Source organism: Neoarius graeffei, chromosome 3 (genome assembly GCF_027579695.1).
Source record: "Neoarius graeffei isolate fNeoGra1 chromosome 3, fNeoGra1.pri, whole genome shotgun sequence".
Taxonomy (NCBI): Eukaryota; Metazoa; Chordata; class Actinopteri; order Siluriformes; family Ariidae; genus Neoarius; species Neoarius graeffei.
In genome coordinates this window covers 70,788,126-70,811,141 of record NC_083571.1, presented here as the reverse complement: position 1 = coordinate 70,811,141, position 23,016 = coordinate 70,788,126, and the positions used below count along the sequence as shown (strand labels likewise).

The 23,016-nt window shown below is 40.9% G+C and overlaps 1 protein-coding gene across 1 annotated transcript; it reads right to left on the bottom strand.

Moving 5' to 3' along the window:
* Nucleotides 1-1,794: 1,794 nt before the first annotated feature.
* LOC132883504 (macrophage mannose receptor 1-like) lies at nucleotides 1,795-22,379 on the bottom strand. The gene is made up of 6 exons (XM_060917211.1): nucleotides 22,305-22,379; nucleotides 21,774-21,823; nucleotides 20,330-20,722; nucleotides 2,507-2,860; nucleotides 2,291-2,382; nucleotides 1,795-2,119 (listed from the first exon to the last, which is right to left on the bottom strand). The coding sequence occupies exons 2-6, from the start codon at nucleotides 21,808-21,810 to the stop codon at nucleotides 2,012-2,014; spliced, it is 984 nt and encodes a 327-aa protein (XP_060773194.1). The 5' UTR covers nucleotides 21,811-21,823; nucleotides 22,305-22,379; the 3' UTR covers nucleotides 1,795-2,011.
* Between the last annotated feature and the right edge of the window lie 637 nt (nucleotides 22,380-23,016).

Here is a 23,016-nt window from a genome sequence, read left to right as displayed (position 1 = left end):
CACATGCTTTAAATATTCATTTCGGTATCTATATGCTTATGTAATTAATATTATATGTATATGCTGATTTTCATGTATGTTTCAGCTAACGACACCCAGAAGTGAGGACATTGCAATCCCATCATCGCTGTCAGGTCATTGTGCCATGCTCACTGGTAAGGACAAGGACATCCCAGCACCCTGTCCCACCACTCAGTAGGAGCAGGACAGCAGCTCAGAGTCAAAATATATTTCAGTGCTCAAACTGTTGGGCTATTTAGTTGGAATTTTTTACAATGTAATAAAATGTTATTCCCTTATACTCATGTTTTATTATTTGACGTTTGCGTGGTAAATTAACATACTCAAATAAAAACAGCAAATGAGGTGGTTTTCCCTTCTACAATGCTACACACTACATGATCGGTTCCTTGGTTCCTCCCCCAATATATATACCCAGAGTCTTGCCCCTCATGACACATGCAGGTCGTGTGCGGGTTGCGTGTGCTGCGTGCAGGTCACGTGCATGCCACACATAGGGGTAGAAAGTGAGATGTCTTTCTGTCTTGTGGGCCACACAAATAGCAAGTGTGAAATACTTGTGTAGTACTTCTGAGGCACGTCACTCATGCGTCTTACTGTCATCGCAAAAAGCCTCTACTAGCCGTGCTGCTGACTTGGTTCAGGCATACAAAAGGAGTACGAGTCCCGTATGTAGTGTATGCGTTCTTGATTTGTCGGAAGACCTGCAGAATTTGCATGTGCAGGACCAAAAGTCTCCACGGGCAGTCTGCAACCTTCTATGGCGCTGAACACACACAAGTGTCGTGCAAGTCTCAAGAACAGTTTTGCCAAATTTTTTTACTGTAGACTGCCCGTAGTAGCATGTACGGCAGGTTATGAGTGATGCTTAAGATGAGCATGAATTTAACAGTAATATTTGTACCAGAATAGGGTCGCTGTGTTGGTTTATGTGGATAGAACACGTTAGCAGTGTTTGTTAAATCACTGATGTCAGAAGGGTTATGAACGCAATGCAGACTGGAAGCAGTTGATTTAGACCTCATCACATGGTCACCTGCTTACCACAACACATTAAAAGAATGCATGTGGATCTATCGAAGTATCTTTTTACTAACTAAATAAATCTAGTGCTTAGCTCTGTAGCATGTCCTGTTTAGCAATTCTGTTTGTGTTACTCGTTGTTCTGCTGCCATAATTCAAAGTAAATACAGTATCTGTAGAATTAAATTTAAACGGTAAGTATATCACTTTTTCTAAATTCTGTCCATTTCCTTAGTTTGGTGCTGACCTGAGGACAGTTTTGACGTATCGTGATGATGCATTGTTATGGATGAAGACAAACACCTTTCGTTTGTTATTATTATTATTGGCAGACCAAAATAAACTTAATACCATAGACTGCAGTGGTGACAAAATGTTTATTTTAAAGTGTGTTGACTATATTATTGATATTCTTAATGCATATAGGTACAGAAAATAGAAATAAAACACAATGATAGCAATAAGTACTGTATATATTTCTAACTGCAGAGTTAGAAGAAGAAAAAAGGAATTGCAATAATAGTGGTAGGTGTATTTATATAGGAATGTTCAAGGAACACACATTTTATTAACATTTTGGTCATATTCCATAACTTTTATTCTTTGCCACAACACACTGATACATTGACCTCTGTGTTGCATTATTTGAAAATGCCCTCTTTGACTTTCATTACCATGTCACGTGGCTATTTGCAGTAAACGCTGAAAATGTTGAATATTAAATAGCTGACAGTGAATTTAGGGTTGAGGTGACAAAGTCAAAGAGAGAGTGTTGCAAACAGTGCAACAAAATCTATGTTTAGTCCTCTACTTGTGGCTAATTTTGTCCTCTGATGCCTCCTCCTGATTTGGAGCTTAAATGTTGGAGGATAAATAACATTTCTTTTAGTTTGCAATTGACTTGATGTGAAGTGAGCATTTAGACATTGCAGGTCAGAATTTAAGGGGTTTAGTTTTACAGCTTTAGTTACAGGCCATCCTTTTTTTTCTTGTGGAAGATGGTTCCATCTGGCTGGACCGTCCAGGTCACTGTGGTGTTCTCCAACATGACACTGTCTTTCAGTTTTTGCTTGATCTGGGGATCAGAATCAGGATTTTGTAAATCAATCCAATAAGAGAAGAAATACTTTTCACCCCAAAACCAAGAATGAATAAAAGGAACAAAAATGTTTGAAAATAACAGAAAATTGACAAGGCTGCTGAAAAACAAAATTTCACAAAATTTCAGACATGTCTTGTGACTCACCTGCTCTAAAACATATGACTGTTCAGCAGGATCAAGCACACTCCCATCAGACTTCACCTGCAGTCTCACTATGTGCCTCCTTGTTGGGTGACCTGTGGAAAATACACGCGCGCGCACACAAAAATTGTTTTAATTTAATATTGCTCTAATCTTTAACCTCATCAACCATCTCTCCCTTTACTTTATTAGGTTACGGAAAGTTGGATAATTACTCACTGGTGTGACAGAAAAAATAACGCTGAGTGGTGCATGGGTCATCTTGGAACAGTCCGTTACTGGTATAAAGCATTGCACAATTCTCACGGCCATAATAATTATTAGGTTGTCCAGGCTGCCATGGGATATTTGAAGCACTGGTTCCATCTGTCCACTTCCAAGTCTCCATGTCTCTGTATAGGCCAATCCATGAATCACCCTGGGCAATCTTTATCTTCACTAACATGTCATTGTCGGAGCTGTTAAGAGAGCTGGCCAAGTCTGTGTGATGTGTTCGGCAATAAGCCTGAGCCTCAGGCCAGGTCAGTCTTGGACTATTAATGCCGATGAACTTGGCAGCACCACTGAAATTAGCTGTAAAAGCAAAAAACAAACAAAACCTGAGACGACTAAAGAGTTTACTTGATGTTTTCCATAGTTGTGTGTGTGTGTACATTATTTATATATATATATATATATATAATTTCATTATCTCTAGCGGCTTTATCCTATTCTACAGGATCTCAGGCAAGATGGAGCCTATCCCAGCTGACTACTGGCGAAAGGCGGGGTACACCCTGGACAAGTCGCCAGGTCATCACAGGGCTGACACATAGACACATACAACCATTCACGCTCACGGTCAATTTAGAGTCACCAGTTAACCTAACCTGCATGTCTTTGGACTGTGGGGGAAACCGGAGCAACCGGAGGAAACCCACGCGGACATGGGGAGAACATGCAAACTCCACACAGAAAGGCCCTCGCCGGCCATGGGGCTCGAACCCGGACCTTCTTGCTGTGAGGCTACAGTGCTAACCACTACACCACCATGCCGCCCCATATATATGAGTGATTCCACGCTTATGGGTACTGAAATGGGGACATGAACTTATTCACCTAAAACCATTTCTTTTTTTACCATCAGGTCACAAAACATGTAATCTTTAATGAATGATATGTTAAAAGATAACTTTAATTTTCTGAGATGTAATAAAAACATATTTATATGCCAAAGTCAAGCCTATGAGTTCCAAAATGATGTCTGTTACATTACTTCTGTTACGATTGTCCATCTCGTGTCTGTTACAAATTAATTACAATCTAGCTCTATACCATGTTAATCTTATTGAAAGAATGTGTATGTTTATTCTACTACACATGTTTATTAATTATATTTGCTAAAACATCACCTTCCTATGTTTCAAAAAGTAATACTACATTGTTAAAATTGAGAATATATATGTCCATAACACTTCTGTTACGTTCTGACTCTGGCATATAAATATGTTTTTATTACATCTCAGAAAATTAAAGTTATCTTTTAACATATCATTCATTAAAGATTACATGTTTTGTGACCTGATGGTAAAAAAAAGAAATGGTTTTAGGTGAATTTTTAAAAAAACTGATAGACATGACAATGGCAGGCCTACGTCCCTTGCAGTCAAGGTATGAAGTTCTCCTTCCTAAACTACCGCAGTCATGCTGAAGGGACAGCTCCCCTGGCATGCTCAAGCATGACAGCGATTCAGCAGCACTGTTTTGGACTACTGGTAGCCACATGTCAGAGGGGTGGGGCCTTCTAACACATTGTGACGGAAGCTTGTGAAGAATTGCTTCTTCTCACACTCTGTGAGGTGCTGGGGAAGTATACAGGGACACCGTTCATGCATCAAGGTGAGTAATGTCTGGAATGCTGTTTCTGACTTAGGAGACAACTCCCTTGACCTTCGAGAGAGTCACCAACCAAGAGGGCTGGCCCAAGTGAGTGATGTCCAGCAGGCCTACCATGCTTTAAAGGAAGAAGAGCCACTGCAGATTTCTACCACTAGGTGAAACAATCCGTCTGGGAGCCAAGAGACCAGATAGATATGCTCGTGCTCACCATAAAAACCAGCCCTGATCCCCCAATAGTTCTACTCATTATTAGGGTCCCTTTCGAGTGGATGGGTGTGGATCTAGTTGAGCTGCCTTCAAAGTCTGCCTGTGGCCATTGATACATTCTTGTGATTGTTGCCTATGCCACAGACATCATGAAGCTGTCCCCCTGTGCAAAGCCACCTCCAAAAAACTTTGCCAAGGAAATGGTGCTCCTGTTCAGCTCTCGTGGGGATAACCCAAGACCTGCTGACTGACCAGGGCATCCCCTTCATGTCAAAGCTAATAGTGGAACTGTTTTAATCTGTGGAACAGATTAAACATCTCAGGACCTCTGTCTATCACCCCCAAACTCACAGCCTCATTGAACGGTTCAAACAAACTATCAAGAGGATGCTCTGATGAGTGGTAGACAAGGCCAAAACTGGGACCTATTCCTACCCTGTGTGCTCTTGACCATCTGGGAGATCCCTCAAGCCTCTATGGGATTCACAAACTTTGACCTTTTGTTTGGTCAGAGACCCAGGGGCTTGTTTGACATGGCAATCCTTACAGAAAAAACACATGAATTTCCCATGTATTTCACGTGATCACATGTTACCACATGTGGAATACATGGTATCAGATTTTGTAACATGTGGAAAACATGTTACCACATGTGGAAAACATTCCCACATGTGATTCACATAAAATTGGGCCAAAACCACGTTTTCCATGTGCAAAACCACATGTGGAATACATGATATCAGATTTTATAACATGTGTTACCATGTAGAGCACATGTGGAAAACATTCCCACGTGATTCACATAAAATTGGTCCTAAACCACATGTTTCCCATGTGCAAATAACATGTTTCCCATGTGCAAAACACGTTTTCCACATACCAGTATTTCACATGTGAGAAGTCACATGCGAAGTTCATGTGGTTTTTCTGTAAGGGAAATGAGGCCTGGGAGGAACAATCATCCCCATACAAGTCTGTCACCAAGATTGGGCAGAAAATCCAGGACCAGATTGATTGGGTGGCCCCCATCATTAGAGAACACATGCAAGCGGCTCAACAGGAACAACATGTCTAGAAAATGCCCTGCCCAACCCTGAGAGTTCCAGTCAGGGGACCGTGTGCTCCTGCTCCAACCAGTGCCAACTGCAAGTTCCTATCCCATTTGCAAGGCCCCTACGTCGTCATACCGTATGTACCGAATAGGCCCAGTGAATTATTGTCTGCAGTAGCTGGGTAAGAGAGTCTTAAACCAGCTTGTGGCACTGTGGGCGTGGCCTAGCATCAGTTTGTGAATGGAGGGCAGGACCAGGGAAGGTGAGTGGCAAAGTCAATGCACCTGTTGTCAACTAATGTTGTGTGTGTGTGTGTGTGTGTGTGTGTGTGTGTGTGTGTGTGTGTGTGTGTGTGTGTTACAGTGATGGAGGAGCATAGAAAATGACGGAGAAAGCAGAGAGAAGGGCTCTCCCCAGACCAGAACACAGCTGTGTGTGTGCGCATGTGTCTGTGTGTGGCTAAACAGACGTTACAGCTGAAAAGCGAAAGGAAAACAAGTGTGTGTGAACATTATCTCTCACCTGCTGTGCTTCTGTACTCCACCCACATCAGGGACTCCATGTTATGGTTCCCTTCCATACTCCCTATTTTTGACACCACTGTAATAAGTCCCTGATGTGGGTGGAGTGCAGAAGCATGGCAGGTGAGAGATGACATTCACGCACACTTTTATTTTACTTTCGCTTTTCAGCTTTAACATCTGTTTACACACACACACACACACACACACACACACACACACACACACACACACACACAGAGCTGTGTTCTGGTGTGGGGAGAGCCCTTCTCTCTGCTCTCTCTCTCCTTTTTTATCCTCCTCTGTCACTGCAACACACACACACACACACACACACACACCATTAATTGACAATAGGTGCATTGACTTTGCCACTCACCTGCCCTGGCCCCGCCCTCCATTCACAAACTGATGCTAGGCCACACCCCCGCTGCAACACAGCTCATCTCATCTCATTATCTGTAGCCGCTTTATCCTGTTCTACAGGGTCGCAGGCAAGCTGGAACCTATCCCAGCTGACTACGGGCGAAAGGCGAGGTACACCCTGGACAAGTCGCCAGGTCATCACAGGGCTTGCAACACAGCTAGATCATGTAAATTTGCTTAAAGGAAAAGAAAACCCATTTTTCAAATACAGTTAAGAAGATAGTCTGATATAAACTACCGATTCATGCAAATAATTGAAAATAAGGAGCTCACATAACTAAGATATCCATCTCCGAAAGTCAGTTTCTATGCAGAATGGACGATTTAATGGATGCCACCATTGAAAATATTTTAACCAATCAGAAAATTCCCCCTGATCCTTTCTGGCAATGCCCTGATGTCATTTGGGTGCAAGACACAGAAGCACCGCATAGCGAGTAAAACTTGAAGCTGCCCCTGGCTGGAGATTATTTCATTAAAAGTTGACATGAAAAAAAAATGAAATTCCATTTCTCTAACAAAAAAGTGGAGGGGGAAAGATAATACTTATGTTACTGATAAACAGTGAGGGAAAGTGAACAGCTGATGTCCTCCTACATGACTGAGTGGGGGAGGCAACTTTTCTTATTTATATCCCCGGTACAAGTAGTTCTGCCATGACAGCCTCATTCTGCAGACTGTAACTTTGCTAAACAACCTACAAACAGATTTGCGTACAATCCGACTTACCTAAATCTGTTGAAGAGGCAAGTGCGTGAGTTTTTCCACGTTCCTGGCAGCATAAGGACTCGTTATCATGCTTAGCATGCTCTCAACTCATTCATGAAAAACTTCCTCATCAAGTTGTCACCAGGCTAGCCTACCGTAATTACCGTCGTAGACAGTGCAACCTCCATGGCAATGCAGAAAGAGGGTAAACAAACACTGCTTTACAATGTGAACATTACTGGAGACAACAATGGCAGAAGTGAAAAAACTAGCCTGTATCAATTCCCAATGTACAAAAAAAACTAAGAAGGTAATGGATAAATGCCATTTGCCACCCAGGGATAGACCTTTTATGGGCTGACTGGAATGGCCCTTCGGGTGCAAAAACAGCACATTTGCAGCTCGTGTGCTCAGAACATTATGAATAAAATTGTTTCCCTCAAACAACTCTGATGCACGGGGCATTAGGAATACTGTACAAGCCAGTGCTGAATCCAGATGTGGTTCCCACAATCTTTGGCCAAAAATCGGACAAGACAAACGAGACACCACAGTCAGTAGTCCGCAAAAGAGAAGTTCAAAGGGTAAGAAAACACTTTTTATGGCTTCTCTAAGTTTTTATTAAGCGTGATATGTTATTTTGAGTTCCTTTGAGCATAAACGTAATAATTTCTGATGCAGCTAAGCAGCTTGATATTTGTTGTATGATTGGTGTCTTGCTTTGATTTAGTGTTGTCAAAAAAGCCTTGGTAATGACTAACTAAAACAACTCTATTGTTCACTTGTGTGTAACCAATTGATATGGTAATGTTTGTTTATCATGATCATCATCGTTATTCGTGTCATTGTCCGAAATACTCGAGAAAATCAGTGAAGAAATGTCGCTGGCGCTATGGTCCATTTTGCAGGGATGAGAATTATCTGCCGATCGGCGGATTTCCGACGTTTTCAGACCAAAATGATCGTTTTTGAGCGTGCGCGCAACATTAAGGTCTGCATCACGCATCTTAGAATGTGCGCGCGCGAGGGAGACTGTGTGCTTGTTCATGTAGCGCATGCCAGACAAAGAGCATCCTGATTGGGTTACTCAGCAAAATAAGCCAATCAGCTTTCAGTGTGGGCAGGCTTTTATCTCTTTTCTCGAGGACCGGAGTTTTCAGCTGAGTCAGCGCAGCCTACAGGATCTTCATGGCAGAGAGAGCACGCGCGCGCCCCAAAAAAACCAAAGCACAAAACCCACTTCAGCTCAGATTACACAAAAGAATCTCCCTGTCTAATAATAATCTCCGTGTCTAATAATAATCTCCGTGTCTAATAATAATCTCCGTGTCTAATAATATCCTTGTCTAATTATTATTAGACAGGGAGATTATTATTAGACACGGAGATTATTATTAGACAGGGAGATTATTATTAGACAAGGATATTATTAGACAGGGAGATTATTATTAGACACGGAGATTATTATTAGACAGGGAGATTATTATCTCCCTGTCTAATAATCTCCCTGTCTAATAATAATGTCCCTGTCTAATAATCTCCCTGTCTAATAATAATCTCCCTGTCTAATAATAAAGAAAATAAATAAATATTCTTTTAAGTTCGTTTCTTAAGACACGTATTTTTTAGTATGTTACCTCGCTTGTTGACAGTTTCGGCGAACACTTCCGCCTTCTTCAAAACAGTCACCAGATGTCGAGTGGTGACGTGCCTTATCAGCTGATGTTACTCTATGGAGGCGTGAACGTCCCGCCCAATTTGACAGGTAGTCCACGCCTCCTGCTGTCAGGTCGCTGCCCCAGGACTGCGCTCCAGGTGTGCGACAGCGCGTACGCTCCCTCATCCCGGTTCATGGTCCTCTGCGCCCGCTTACGTATCTCCACTGCCTCCAAAATCCAACGCTGATATCTATTCTCTTCAGCGCGAATGACTCTGGCCTCTTCCCAATTCATTATATGATTTTGTCGTTTGCAGTGGTCTGAAATGGCTGATTTTAAGTTTTCTTGGCTTGCTTTTTCTTTTTCGGATCTTGTGAGTCTTTTTGTTGTTTCTTTTTCACATTCTAATTGTTTTGAAGAAGGCGGAAGTGTTCGCCGAAACTGTCAACAAGCGAGGTAACATACTAAAAAATACGTGTCTTAAGAAACGAACTTAAAAGAATAGTTATAATTATCAGACATAATGAATTTCCACTACATATTAAAAATAAGTTATGGAGAAGATTGTGCCAAAGAGGTACGCTGCCTGGAAAAACTAAAGAAAAAACTGGCGCGACAAAGAAACCATCTCCGCTTCAATCTCCGCTGCCGAGACGAAGGCGTCATTCCAGCAAGCCTCTACATAAAAAATCCGATACCAACAAGAAACGCGGAAAGGACCATCGAAAGAGCGCGAATGACTCTGGTAAGAGAAAGAATTAGATGCACGACAAACAAAATCAACAATTTAAATACAGAAATAACACAAAGAAGGGGCAGCACGGTGGTGTAGCGCTGTCGCCTCACAGCAAGAAGGTCCTGGGTTCGAGCCCCGGGGCCGGCGAGGGCCTTTCTGTGTGGAGTTTGCATGTTCTCCCCGTGTCCGCGTGGGTTTCCTCCGGGTGCTCCAGTTTCCCCCACAGTCCAAAGACATGCAGGTTAGGTTAACTGGTGACTCTAAATTGACCGTAGGTGTGAATGTGAGTGTGAATGGTTGTCTGTGTCTATGTGTCGGCCCTGTGATGACCTGGCGACTTGTCCAGGGTGTACCCCGCCTTTCGCCCGTAGTCAGCTGGGATAGGCTCCAGCTTGCCTGCGACCCTGTAGAAGGATAAAGCGGCTAGAAATAATGAGATGAGATGAGATGAGAACACAAAGAACACAAGATTTCAAACTCCGGTTCAAACTCAGCAGTGACATGGAAAAAAGTATGGAAGAACATCTGAATATAATACAAGAACAAGAATTCTCAAAAACAAAAACACGCCATATTAAAAAACTAAATAGGCTTATCAAAAAGAAACAAAATAAATGCAAGGACAAGCAAATAAATGAAAAATGGATTTGCAACCTGTCTAAACACACACTAACAACAGCAGAACGCACTATACTCTCACGGGGACTAAACTATGCCATCACACCAAATAAAATCCCGAATGAAGAATTCATACTGGCTACGGAACTAGCATGCAACATGTTACAGGACCAAGGACAGAAAGCCGCATTAAGGAACGAAATAGCAGGCATCCTCACCTCAGCTAAACCGCCACCCAGAAACACAACTAAACAGGAAATGGAAGCCATCAGGACACTCGCAAAGAACAAGAAAATAACAATACTACCGGCTGATAAAGGGAGGACCACGGTTATCATGGACACTAATCAATATGAAAAACAAATGAATGAAATGCTCACGGACCCAAACACATATGAAATACTCAAAAAAGACCCGACGGAGGAAAAGAAAAAAAAGACTATTACTCAAACCGTTAATGGATGACAACAAAATTGATAAACAAACATACAACCACCTCATCCCCACAGCAAACATCACCCCCCGGATATACGGCACACCAAAAATTCATAAACCCGGAGCACCACTAAGACCCATAGTAGACAGTATAGGATCAGTTACCTACAACCTTTCCAAGACACTGGCAGACATAATAAAACCACTCCTCGGACTTACGGAATACCACTGCAAAAACTCAAAACAACTGGCGAAAGAACTAAAGGAAATCAAGATAAAAAAGGATGAAATCTTTGTATCACATGACGTCATATCCCTCTTTACAAAAACACCGGTCACAAACACTCTTAACATAGTAGAAAACCGGTTAAAAGCAGACAGAACCCTGAAAAAACGTACAAAACTTACAGCACAGGACATAACAAAACTATTACATTTCATTTCCACGTCCACATATTTCCAATACAGAGGTACAATCTATAGACAAAAAGAGGGATTTGCAATGGGGGACCCGCTATCTGCCACTCTATGCAACTTTTTTATGGAGGATCTGGAAACCCGAGCCATAGAAACAGCACCGGATGACTGCAAACCTATCTTCTGGAAAAGATATGTTGATGACATTCTTGAAATAACCAAAACAGGCCACACACAACAACTCACGGATCATTTAAACTCCATAGACAAGACAGGCAACATCAAATTCACACACGAAGAGGAAACGGACAAGACAATAGCATTTCTGGACCTAAAAATACACCACACAGAAGAAGGGAACATCAGAATTACAACATACAGAAAACCTACACATACCGACCAATATCTTCTCTGGACATCTGAACATCCCATCGCACACAAAATGTCAGTAATCAGAACACTATACGACAGAGCACAGAGCATCACGGAGGAGAAAGACAGACAGGAGGAGGAACAACACATCCAACAGGCATTAAAAAACTGCCAATATCCACCGTGGGCAATTCGGAAAGGAAAATCACAGACACAAAAAAAGGAAAGAAACAAACAAACAAGAAAAAACACAGAAAAAACAAACCGGGGCTTTGTCACATTACCATACATAAAAGGAGTTACAGAACGCATCCAACGATCCATGAGGAAATACCACATCAACACCCCGGTCAAACCATACAAGAACCTCCGACAGCTGCTAGTTCACCCCAAAGATAAAATACAACTGGACAATAAATGCAATATCATATATGAAATCCCTTGCCGCTCATGCAATAAAGTCTATATTGGTGAAACGGGCAGATGCTTCCACACTCGCAGGAAAGAACACCAATTAGAATGTGAAAAAGAAACAACAAAAAGACTCACAAGATCCGAAAAAGAAAAAGCAAGCCAGGAAAACTTAAAATCAGCCATTTCAGACCACTGCAAACGACAAAATCATATAATGAATTGGGAAGAGGCCAGAGTCATTCGCGCTGAAGAGAATAGATATCAGCGTTGGATTTTGGAGGCAGTGGAGATACGTAAGCGGGCGCAGAGGACCATGAACCGGGATGAGGGAGCGTACACGCTGTCACACACCTGGAGCGCAGTCCTGGGGCAGCGACCTGACAGCAGGAGGCGTGGACTACCTGTCAAATTGGGCGGGACGTTCACGCCTCCATAGAGTAACATCAGCTGATAAGGCACGTCACCACTCGACATCTGGTGACTGTTTTGAAGAAGGCGGAAGTGTTCGCCGAAACTGTCAACAAGCGAGGTAACATACTAAAAAATACGTGTCTTAAGAAACGAACTTAAAAGAATAGTTATAATTATCAGACATAATGAATTTTCACTACATAAAATAAATAAATAAATAAATAAAATAGCCAAAAGTCATTAGCCCCTGGAACCCCTGGGCCCCGCCCTGCTGGGCCATGGGCCCCGCCCCCCTGGGCCATGGGCCCCGCCCCCCTGGGCCATGGGCCCCGCCCTGGTTTTTTCAGACTTTTTAAATATTTTTCATTCTCATCCCTGATTTTGTCGAATATGGCCATGAATTGTAAGTGAGGTCACACTTTACGGAAACCATTCAGAGTTCTTTTAGGTATGCAGGAATTTATTTGTGGAATAGCCGACCTCGATCACTGCAATCTAGTCAAACGTGATAATTTTAAGAAACAGGTGAAACAATTTTTATGGAGTAAATTCCAAACCCAGTATGATGTGTGTGTGTGTGTGTGTATATATATAACAATTTTTTAATCATTTTGGTGCTATTTCTGTAATCTAGTTGTACTCTGTGATAATGACAGTTAGTATATTTTTTTGTTTGACTTTTTCATCATTGTTGATACAATTTTGTCAATTTATTATTGCCTCTTATATTTTATTGTTTCCTGTTGTCATCAAGAGGACCACATTGGAAAAAAGTGTATTTTATACTTTGTTATCCTTGGTGCGATTTATACTGTATCTTTTACATCTATGAATTTTACCAAATCAATCCATACCATACCAGCAGCTTGGGTGTTTCCGGCAATATTTCTGCCTTTTCTGTACAAGTGCATCCTCCTGTAATGTTCACATGAATCCTGTATTGTAAAACAGTGTTTGTTTACCCTCTGTAGCAAACCCCTTCTTGATTTTATGATTGCTGTCTCTCATTTTGTCTACCAGAAGGCAGCTTGTATTGTCTCATCTCATGATCTCTAGCTGTTTTATCCTGTTCTACAGGGTCGCAGGCAAGCTGGAGCCTATCCCAGCTGACTACGGGCAAAAGGCGGGGTACACCCTGGACAACTCGCCAGGTCATCACAGGGCTGACACATAGACACACAACCATTCACACTCGCAATCACACCTACGGTCAATTTAGAGTCACCAGTTAACCTAACCTGCATGTCTTTGAACTGTGGGGGAAACCGGAGCACCCGGAGGAAACCCACGCGGACACGGGGAGAACATGCAAACTCCGCACAGAAAGGCCCTCGCCGGCCACGGGGCTCGAACCCGGACCTTCTTGCTGTGAGGCGACAGCGCTAACCACTACATCACCGTGCCGCCAGCTTGTATTGTTCATAAGGTTAAATCTTAAAAATGAATAGTTATTTTAAATGCATTTTGATATGATTTTTGTATATAAATATATTTTATGATTTGAGTTTATTATAAGAAAATGTAATTCATCTGTTTTTATATGTATATTGCCCGTTTTGGAGCTTAAGGTTATAATAAGCTTTTATTTTGAAGACCGCTAACCTACTTCCTACTTCCTTGCTGCGTTGAGTTTTTGCGGTATAAAAAAGGGGACTTGACCACGGAATGAACTAGATCCTCGTGAAGGGTTTCACGGGAAGATATGTTTATCCTCATGAATGGTTTCATGGGAAGATTTGTTTATCCTCATGAATGGTTTCATGGGAAGATTTGTTTATCCTCGTGAAGGGTTTCACGGGAAGATTTGTTTATCCTCATGAATGGTTTCATGGGCCGATTTGTTTATCCTCGTGACTGGTCGTCACGGGAAGAATTGGTTTATCCTCGTGGAGAATACCACGGGAAGAATTAGTGCGTGCACGTCTGTATGAGTTAACACAGAATAATTAATCTCGAGACTGTCCTTTCGTGTCACCAATGGGAGGGGAAATTGTGTTAAGGTACCCAGACCCCGAGAAAAACCCACGGGATTGGATGAATCGCTGTGGTTTAGCATTCTACACAAATTCTAGACAATTTGGCCGGAGTTTCTCTAAGCTCTGGTGAGGTGGGACGAGGGCTGATAGGGCATGCCCACCCTCTGAGCACCAATACACGTCAAGAAGAGCAAGGATTAACTCAAGCATACATCTCTTAATATTGTTAATATTCTACTCCATTCTATTTTACTATTTCAGCTAGAAGGCTAGAATTCTTCTGTGACCTTGTGTCTCACTGTGTACTGTACTGTTGTGATGACACATTGCTCGAGACATAATATTGATATCTTTTTGAACACTCTATCAGGAACATCTTGCCCTTTGCTATCTCTGACCTAAGGAATGGCCTTTGATATCTGTCTGCACATTATCATATCATAAGAACATATTATTGTATACCATCGCCAAGGTTTCACTCACACACATACATCTGAACATTCATTAGAACAGTGATATAATTAAGACGTGACCTGCTCAAGGTCTGACTACAGGCTCAGTTTTGATTTATCCTCATGCAAGCATTTGCAATGATTAATATCCCTTGAGATCACACCTCAGCCCAGTAGATGGCGGTAATACACATCGATTGTTAACCGCCAATAAATCGACAGAAGAAGAAGAAGAAGAAGGAATGAACTAGCTAACGGTAAAAACAGTAAAGGTTCAAGATAAACAAAGGAAAATGAGGCAATAAAGCAGTAATGGTAACTTAATAATAAAGCGTCGGAGGATGAATGTTTTTTAGCAACTCACCGAGGAGGCACAGGGTTAGTGTGTGTTTGTTTATGGTCATACTTATTTGTTTTGACGATTTGTGTCAGAAAGCTATGCTAACTCTTTTGCTCACCTGTGTAGTGAAGCTTCGGTGTATCAGAAACACTTTAATTGCCAGGTATGTGGACACACACGAGGAATTTGACTCCGGTTCACTTAGCTCTCATTGTACAAAACAGGTAAAAAAGCGTAGACACAAAAAGAAGCAAACTATTGCTTAATTATAAGCAAAGTATTGCTTAATATATAGTGCTAAGTGGAAACAAAATGTAACTGTTGTATTTTCTGTGTTTTACAAGTTCTCACGTTAGTTTTATAGAATTGGTTTATGGAAATAAATATTGAAAACCATCAGTCAAGTCCACTATCTGTCGGAGGGTATGCTACACCTCTTTCTGCATTGCCACGGGGGTTCAAATGTCTACCATGGTAATTACGGTAGGCTAGCCTGGTGATGTTTTGATGAGGAAGTTTTTCATGAATGAGTCGAGAGCATGCTAAGCATGTTAATGAGTAGTGTAACGCATAGCTTCAGCCTTGCTTGATAGGTAAAGAGCAGTGTTTTCCCCAGAAAAAAATTAAGGCCCACTTTACACGGGGACGGTCTGAAACAAAAACGCAAAAGTCCGTTTTCGTTCTCACTTTTTTCCGCGTCTACATGACCGTTTTCAAGGAGGAAATCTGCGTCTATAGACCCCTTCACATGTTTGTAAACAAACCGACCGTTGCCAGGATGCGCGCGCAGCCTGGACCCAGAAACAATGGCGCTGCCCATAGACCGGGATTATGAGCTGTCAGATTATGCAAAACAATTGTCGTTACAAGATCGAGAATGCTACATAAATAAGTTAACTCTAACAAGTGGACATCGCCTACCGGATCCGCATTTAATTAAAGAGTGGACGGACGATGTTAGTAAGTTCCCTGGTATACAATGGCCAGATATACTTGTACCTTATTGACAAGACTTCAGTGTACACCCACGAAAAACTTTGTGCCTACAAGTCTTTAGACGCATATGATTATGTTATGTGCGGGCATGTACAACTTGATTAACAATGGGACATTCATATTCATTTTGTTTTAATCAAATTATGCCAGTGATGTGATGGCAATGTGGCTTTAGCTACAACAGCAAATACCAACACTAAACAGCAATTTGCAGGAGGTAATGGCATGAAAGGAATGATAGTGTAAAGAGTGCAGCTAAGAGAAATCAGAGCTGCGTAAAAAGCGAGAGACAGAGACCAGAAATGAAACTGAACGGGGCGGGAGCTAGGTTAGAGCAGTCAACGCAAGTTGGCATTTAGAGTGAGGGCACACAATTTTACCTTTCCATCCTTGCTTTAAAATTGTGATTTTCGGCATACACAAATAATGATGGCACAAAATCTGGACTGCTTGAGTCAAGCAAGACCTCTCCTACAAACAAAATTGCATGCAAAGCTAAGTTAACATGCTAACAATATTCATTACATTGTGTAACTATGACCCAGCTAATCAGACAAACGTTACCAAAGTATTTTGCTACATCAGTAAACGAAGACTAGAAAGAATAAAAAAGAAAGATTTAATAAATAGCCTGATCTTACCTGTGATGAAGTGGGCGCTGCAAACCCGTGCATTTTTGATAGTGCTTTCATCCCAGTCTACACGTTTGATGGCTTGTAGCCATAGACGTCGGCGATTTTTTTTGAAATGGGTGAGATCCTGCTGGAATTCTGAACATTTTAACCCCATCACTGCTACGATTCTGACACCCGAAAACACAACAACTAGGCATTTCTGAGTCTTTTTTGGGTCCAGGCTGCGCGCGCAATTTCTGCTTTCGTATGAATGACGTTTACTGCGAAGGGGTCTATACGGTGACGCATAAATGTGTGGAATTCAATTGGATGTGCATGCCAGGCGGCTAGGTGGTGCTGTGAAAGACCTCCGCTATGTCTGCACGCATGCGCAACGTCTTCCGTCTTGTCTGATCTGCACCGCGAAAACTTTGACTACTCTGGCTATGGTAAGTAAAAAAGTAAGAGCATGCTATACCCGCCTCTGTTCATTAACGGTATATGTGCAGATTCGGTATAGATGTTCGAAGGACTCCTGGACGTTTATTAAAGCTGCCAGAGCAGCTTGAAGGTCCGTTGGATCGATGTAATCAGACGTGCTCTTACTTTTTTACTTACTTTCTTACTTCCCGGGCTGGCATGTACAGTATATGACATATGTATGACGTAAACGCGTACCCGACGTGAGCAGATCCGAGCAGAGTTTCGCGTATTGGGTAGTTTAGACGGATATGCAACGGGGGCTGTTTTTAACTTATCCACTCTGGAAGGCGTTTTCAATTTTTTCCGTTTTTCAGCCTTGGAAATGCCGTCCCCGTGTAGACGAAAGGCACTTCCGATAAAATATTTAGTCGTTTTTACCCGACAGCGTCCTCGTGTAAACGGGCCCTAAAGCCCTAAATTCTGGCATGATAAAACACAGACAATTGAGCGCCAACGGCGTGAAGCGAAACTAGGGGGGTCCGGGGGCATGCCCCCCCGGAAAATGTTTTGAAAATAGATGCTCTCAGGTGCATTTTCAGGGTCTCTGAGAGGTTTTAGATACATGATTATAGGATAGATTTTAACAGTGCTTCAATGATTTCTGACCTAAATAGTATTAATGTATACACATTTGAAATTTCACCTTAAAGTTCAACATGCAAGTTAAACTGTTTTGTTATAGATTACTGAGGTATACGATAGATTTGAAAATCTACGGGGATCCCTTGCACTTAATTATCTATGATCAAGTAGTGTTGTAACAAAAATGTGCATGAAAATATGAACAGTGGTTTTGCTCCAGCTTATGCAATCCAATGAAGAGAATCGATCATCATGACCTCCTGTTGATCACAAAGGGATCTGAACCTAAGAACTGCCACCTTAAAATAAGTTGCTGTATTACTATAACTGTAATGATTTAGAATGTTTCTGATGCAACTACTGTAATATATGTATAACTAAGATGCACTGAAAAGAAAAGTAAGGCAACTGCATATTATAAAGTTTAAATTTTGGCACTTTATTAAATGGACTAGATTAGGATTAAAACATATTTAAAGGAAAATAACTTAATTCATACATTTAAGTTTGCAGAAAGATTATGTATTTATAAAAACATTCTGTCAAATGTAGCATAATTTCGAATAATAATGATAAGCATATTTGGCAGTGTGACGTCACTGTGAGCCTTTAACAAAAGATTAATCCGGAGCCACCTTTTGTTAAATGTATCCCAGTGATCTCACACTGCCAAAAATGCTTATGATTTGTTATTTGAAATTATGCTATATTTGACACATTTGGACAGCTTCACTTCGTGAGAGTGTTTATAAGTATGTAATCTTTCTGCAAACCCAATCTAATAAATTAAGTTTTCTACTCCTTTAAAAGCAGATTAATTCTCCTTGGCTTTTGCTTGGTCCAATGTTGGGCAACCCTCTCATAGTCCATCTCGATGTCATCCATGCTGATGTGGATCAAATTGTCCAGCGAGTCTTCTCCTAGCTTATTAAAATCAGTCGGCTTTGTCCGTCTGGTGCGGATTCGGCAGCCAATGAGATCGCTTATAATGAATCGGAAACTTCCGGGATGTTTGACGTTTTCTTTCGATATTTTTATTGGACGGTTTGAACACGTGATCTTGACGTAGCCAACAGATTAGTTTGTTTACATCATACCACATGGACATATTACTTTGACAGAATCAACACAAACATTGGGAAAAAGACCGCTTGTTTAACACAAATATCAATCAGTATGTAAATGGATCTGTTATTTGCTCTCCTATGTATCTAGTCACTTGTGGGTAGGAAATTTTAACGTATCGGTATAAATCTAAGCATATCGGATTTTAACTAAAGGAACTAAGCGTATCGGCAGGCAGAGCAAGCGTATTGGGCCCGATATGCTAAAACGCTTTGGGGAAAACCATGTAAAGAGTTTTTGGGTTTATCCATCAGTGAGGGTTGCATCTCATTAATGCACTATTTCATATGTATAGTGAAAAAATCGACATTACTAAGGTGACAGACCTTTTGCTTTGCCCCATTCAGTACTGAAGAGCGACACTCAGCCTTGCACCCAAATGACGTCATGCATCGCCCTTCCAACAGGCAACATGGCAGCCTACTGGTGGCATTAGAGCAGTGATACAAAAACGCCAACAACTTTCTCATAAATGGTCAAACATGCCTGAAACTTTTCTTACAGGCTCTCAATATTACGAGCTACCAACCCATGCATGTATTTACTTTACATTTTCTATTCCTTTAAGTATTGGATAGAGCTGGTGCTGACTCTCTCTGCGTTCCCTGTTTCTCTACCAGGTGCTCAGTAGCAAGGGTTAGTCCACAGGGGAGAATAGATAATCCCCAGCCAATGACAAGAACTCAAGGGTCAGTTGGGAGATGTGTTCTCAGCAGTGTCTGCGAGGACACATATCCTACAACAGGATATCAAGATCAGGATATCAGTGGCCCTACCAGGCCCCAGAAGCCAGTCATCAAGCTGTTGAGACAGAAGTAACCCACATGCTCCAAATTGGCATCCTCGAGGAGTGCCCCAGTCCCTGATCTAGCCCCATTGTCACTGTCCCCAAGGCTTACAAGAGTTTGAGATGTTGTTACAACTTCAGAAAGCTGAACAAGGTGTCAGAGTTCAACAACCGCCCCTTACTCCAAGTGGATAACCTCACTGAGCAGCTGTGGAGAGCATATTTCATCTCAACACTTGACCTTACAAAGGGCTTTTGGCAGGTCACCCTCACTCCCATTACAAAGGCCAAAACTGCCTTCAGCACCTCTCATGGCCACTGGCAGTACCATCTGCTGTGATGGGGGCAGGCCTATATCCCTTCCAGTCAAGGTAACAAGCACTTATCACCAGACTGTTGCAGTGGTGCTGAAGAGACCGCTATCCTGGCATGTTCAAGCATGACAGTGATTCAGCACCACTGTTTTAGACTGCCAGCAGCCACATGGCAGAGGGGCAGGGCCTTCTAACACTGGTTGGCTGGAGCTCATTAAGGGGTGCTTCTGTTCACCACTCCCAAGGACAAACTCCCTCAGCCTTCCAATCTGCCTGACTCTGCCAGTACAGAGCACTAAGAACTGCACTCTCTTATCCTCTCTCATTGTTTCCTTCCAACAAAAGAGCAAATGAAGAGCACTTTTTTTGTCTGTGCTTGCACTGAAAATATGATACTTAGATACAAAATAAAATATGCCACATTTCAATTTACATTAATTTACATTACATATGTACCACAATCAAAGACAGTGATAAAACTAGGTATAAACTTAAAGCTAAAATGAAGATATCGACTCACCATTGTAGCATATGAAGGCTCTTATGGTCGTACACTGTATATCATACCATTGATTATATCCAGCGATTATAGTACACAGTTCATTTCTATAATAATTATCAGGCTGTCCAGGGTACCAGTTGCTAAAAGGGACATTCTTCAGTGGAAGGTCGTTTAAGGACCAGCGCCAGTTATAGATATCACTATACAATCCGACCCAGGCAAAATTTCTCAGACCTTTGCTTGCTGCTTCATTCTTAAATCTTATCCAATCAGTAATGCTTAGGATTGTTGCCAGGTCATCGTACATCACCCTGCAGTATTTCTGTGCATCAGGCCATGTCATTTGTGTCATTATCAAGTCGTAGCTGTGAGGGACGGTTTGCAGGATGGACACAGAGATTGAAAGAAGACCTGTTGGTAACATCATATTTAATGAAACACATGGTACAGTGGTCAATGTTTGATTATCAATATAACTAAAGAGAGCTAGTGAGGAAAAGTAAAGAAAAAAGTATGTATGTTCTGCTCTTCTGAATGGGCTTCCCCTCAGTTCTCCGGTTTCCTCTCACTTCCTAACACATTGCCTTAGGGGTGTGTGTGCGCGCGCGCGTGTGTATGCATGCGCATGGTGCCCAAAGATAGACTCTCAGACCCACACACTTATTTTAGTAAATTTGTTAAATTTTACTAAATTAATCTTATGAAATTATTTTGAAATTAAAGATTAATTTTATTTTATATTTAATAATTATTTTATAATCTCACCACTTATGACAATGACGGAGTGTGTTTCTTACAAGGACAGTATCTGATGCATCACTGGCTTAACAATAATTGATCCAATAGCTGGATCGCGTAATGCAGCCAAACAGACGCTCAAACCTACGTATGAACTACTACAGTGTTCTTAGTTACTGTTGAGAATTCACACAGTATTCATAAAAGTATTAACAGTGCAAACTACTGTTTGTGTTTTACTGGACAAAATCCAGAAACAAACTTGATTTGCGTCATGGCATTTTGAATCAGGTTGAAAACATTTCTGGAAAGATTTGTGAGACTCCTGTTATTGTCATATAAATCATGAGGCAAAAATGTTTCGTGAGTAAAACAAGAAATAAATAACTGTGTAAAAGTCACTAAAATAGGAGAAAGCAAGAACTTAAAAATAAAATAAAAAGGGGCCTGGGAATGATAACCTTGTATGACTCATCCCTTTATCTTTCATTTATGTCATTGACTTGTTTCATAATTAATGGAATTATATCTTTAATTGTCTGCAATAAATTTGTGTTCATTTATATTTTTGATTTGTTAGACCTAGTGTAATTTCGGCATTCATTATTTTTGGGACTTTGTACAGTTTCCCAAAATCAAATATAAAATTATATTTCTGTGTGATTTATTTATTGAACATTGAATATTTTGAGGAGCAAAAAGTGGTTTATTAAAATGCTCTCACCAGTGAGACACAGGAGAAAAAAAAGATTCAGCTTCATGATGGATGGGGAGCTGTGACACACACACAAAAATATGTAAAAGTACCAGAAAACAAAATAATTCATTCAACATTTTGCACATTAAAATGATCTGATTGAGCTTTACATTATTATATTGATGACACAGGAAGGAAATTGGCTGGTTAGAGAAGCCAAAAAAAAACCCAAAATTATCTGTCGGATACTTTCAGACAAAAATAATAATTTTATATATTTTATATGTTAACAAGAATGTCCTTAATTTTATTTAAGTTTGGTTATTTATTTGATGTTTGGTGTCAAACGGCTCACTGTGTCCAAAAATATCACAATCAAATCACGCTGATAAAAATCTCACGCAATCTTGTAACCTTGCTTACAAATTCACATTTACAGAGAGTCTCGTACTAAACACCATATAACGCTGTTTCAAGGAACCAGTAGTTGCTTTTATGGAAATGTTAAAGTTTTAAGCAATTCTAAAACAGGGATAAGCAGCCAGCATTAAAACTTACTTATAGCATGAAAAATCTGGAGACTGGTCCTTCTTCACTAGTTCTGTATAAGATCTTCACTGCTGACACACAACTCTCTAAATCGCTTACCTGTTAACTTCACCTGCCCTCTTATTACTCTGGATTCTACAACTGTAAAAACAAAGAATCCTGATTTACATAGGAAAAGAAGCGTCACCTCAGACCTGCTCTCAGTGTTAAAGATATGGTGTTTAGTACGAGACTCTCTGTAAATGTGAATTTGTAAGCAAGGTTACAAGATTGCGTGAGATTATCAGCGTGATTTGATTGATATTTTTGGACACAGTGAGCCGTTTGACACCAAACATCAAAGAAATAACCAAACTTAAATACAATTAGACATTCTTGTTAAAATATAAAATACATTATTTTTGTCTGAGAGTATCCAACAGATAATTTTGGGGTTTTTTGGCTTCTCTAACAGGCCAATTTCCTTCCTGTGTCATCAATATAATAATGTAAAGCTCGATCAGATCATTTTAATGTGCAAAGTGTTGAATGAATTATTGTTTTCTGGTACTTTTACATATTTGTGTGTGTGTGTGTGTGTGTGTGTGTGTCACAGCTCCCCATCCATCATGAAGCTGAATCTTTTTTTTTTCTCCTGTGTCTCACTGGTGAGAGCATTTTAATAAACCACTTTTTGCTCCTCAAAATGTTCAATAAATAAATCGCACAGAAATATAATTAT

Bases quoted from the DNA above. Each gene is read 5' to 3' on its own strand.
- LOC132883504 (XM_060917211.1), bottom strand. From the start codon at position 21,810: ATGAAGCTGAATCTTTTTTTTCTCCTGTGTCTCACTG. The intron at 20,723-21,773 runs GTGAGAGCATTT...TGTTACCAACAG, and splicing joins TTTTCTCCTGTGTCTCACTG to GTCTTCTTTCAATCTCTGTG. The intron at 2,120-2,290 runs GTGAGTCACAAG...TCTGATCCCCAG, and splicing joins AGTCATATGTTTTAGAGCAG to ATCAAGCAAAAACTGAAAGA.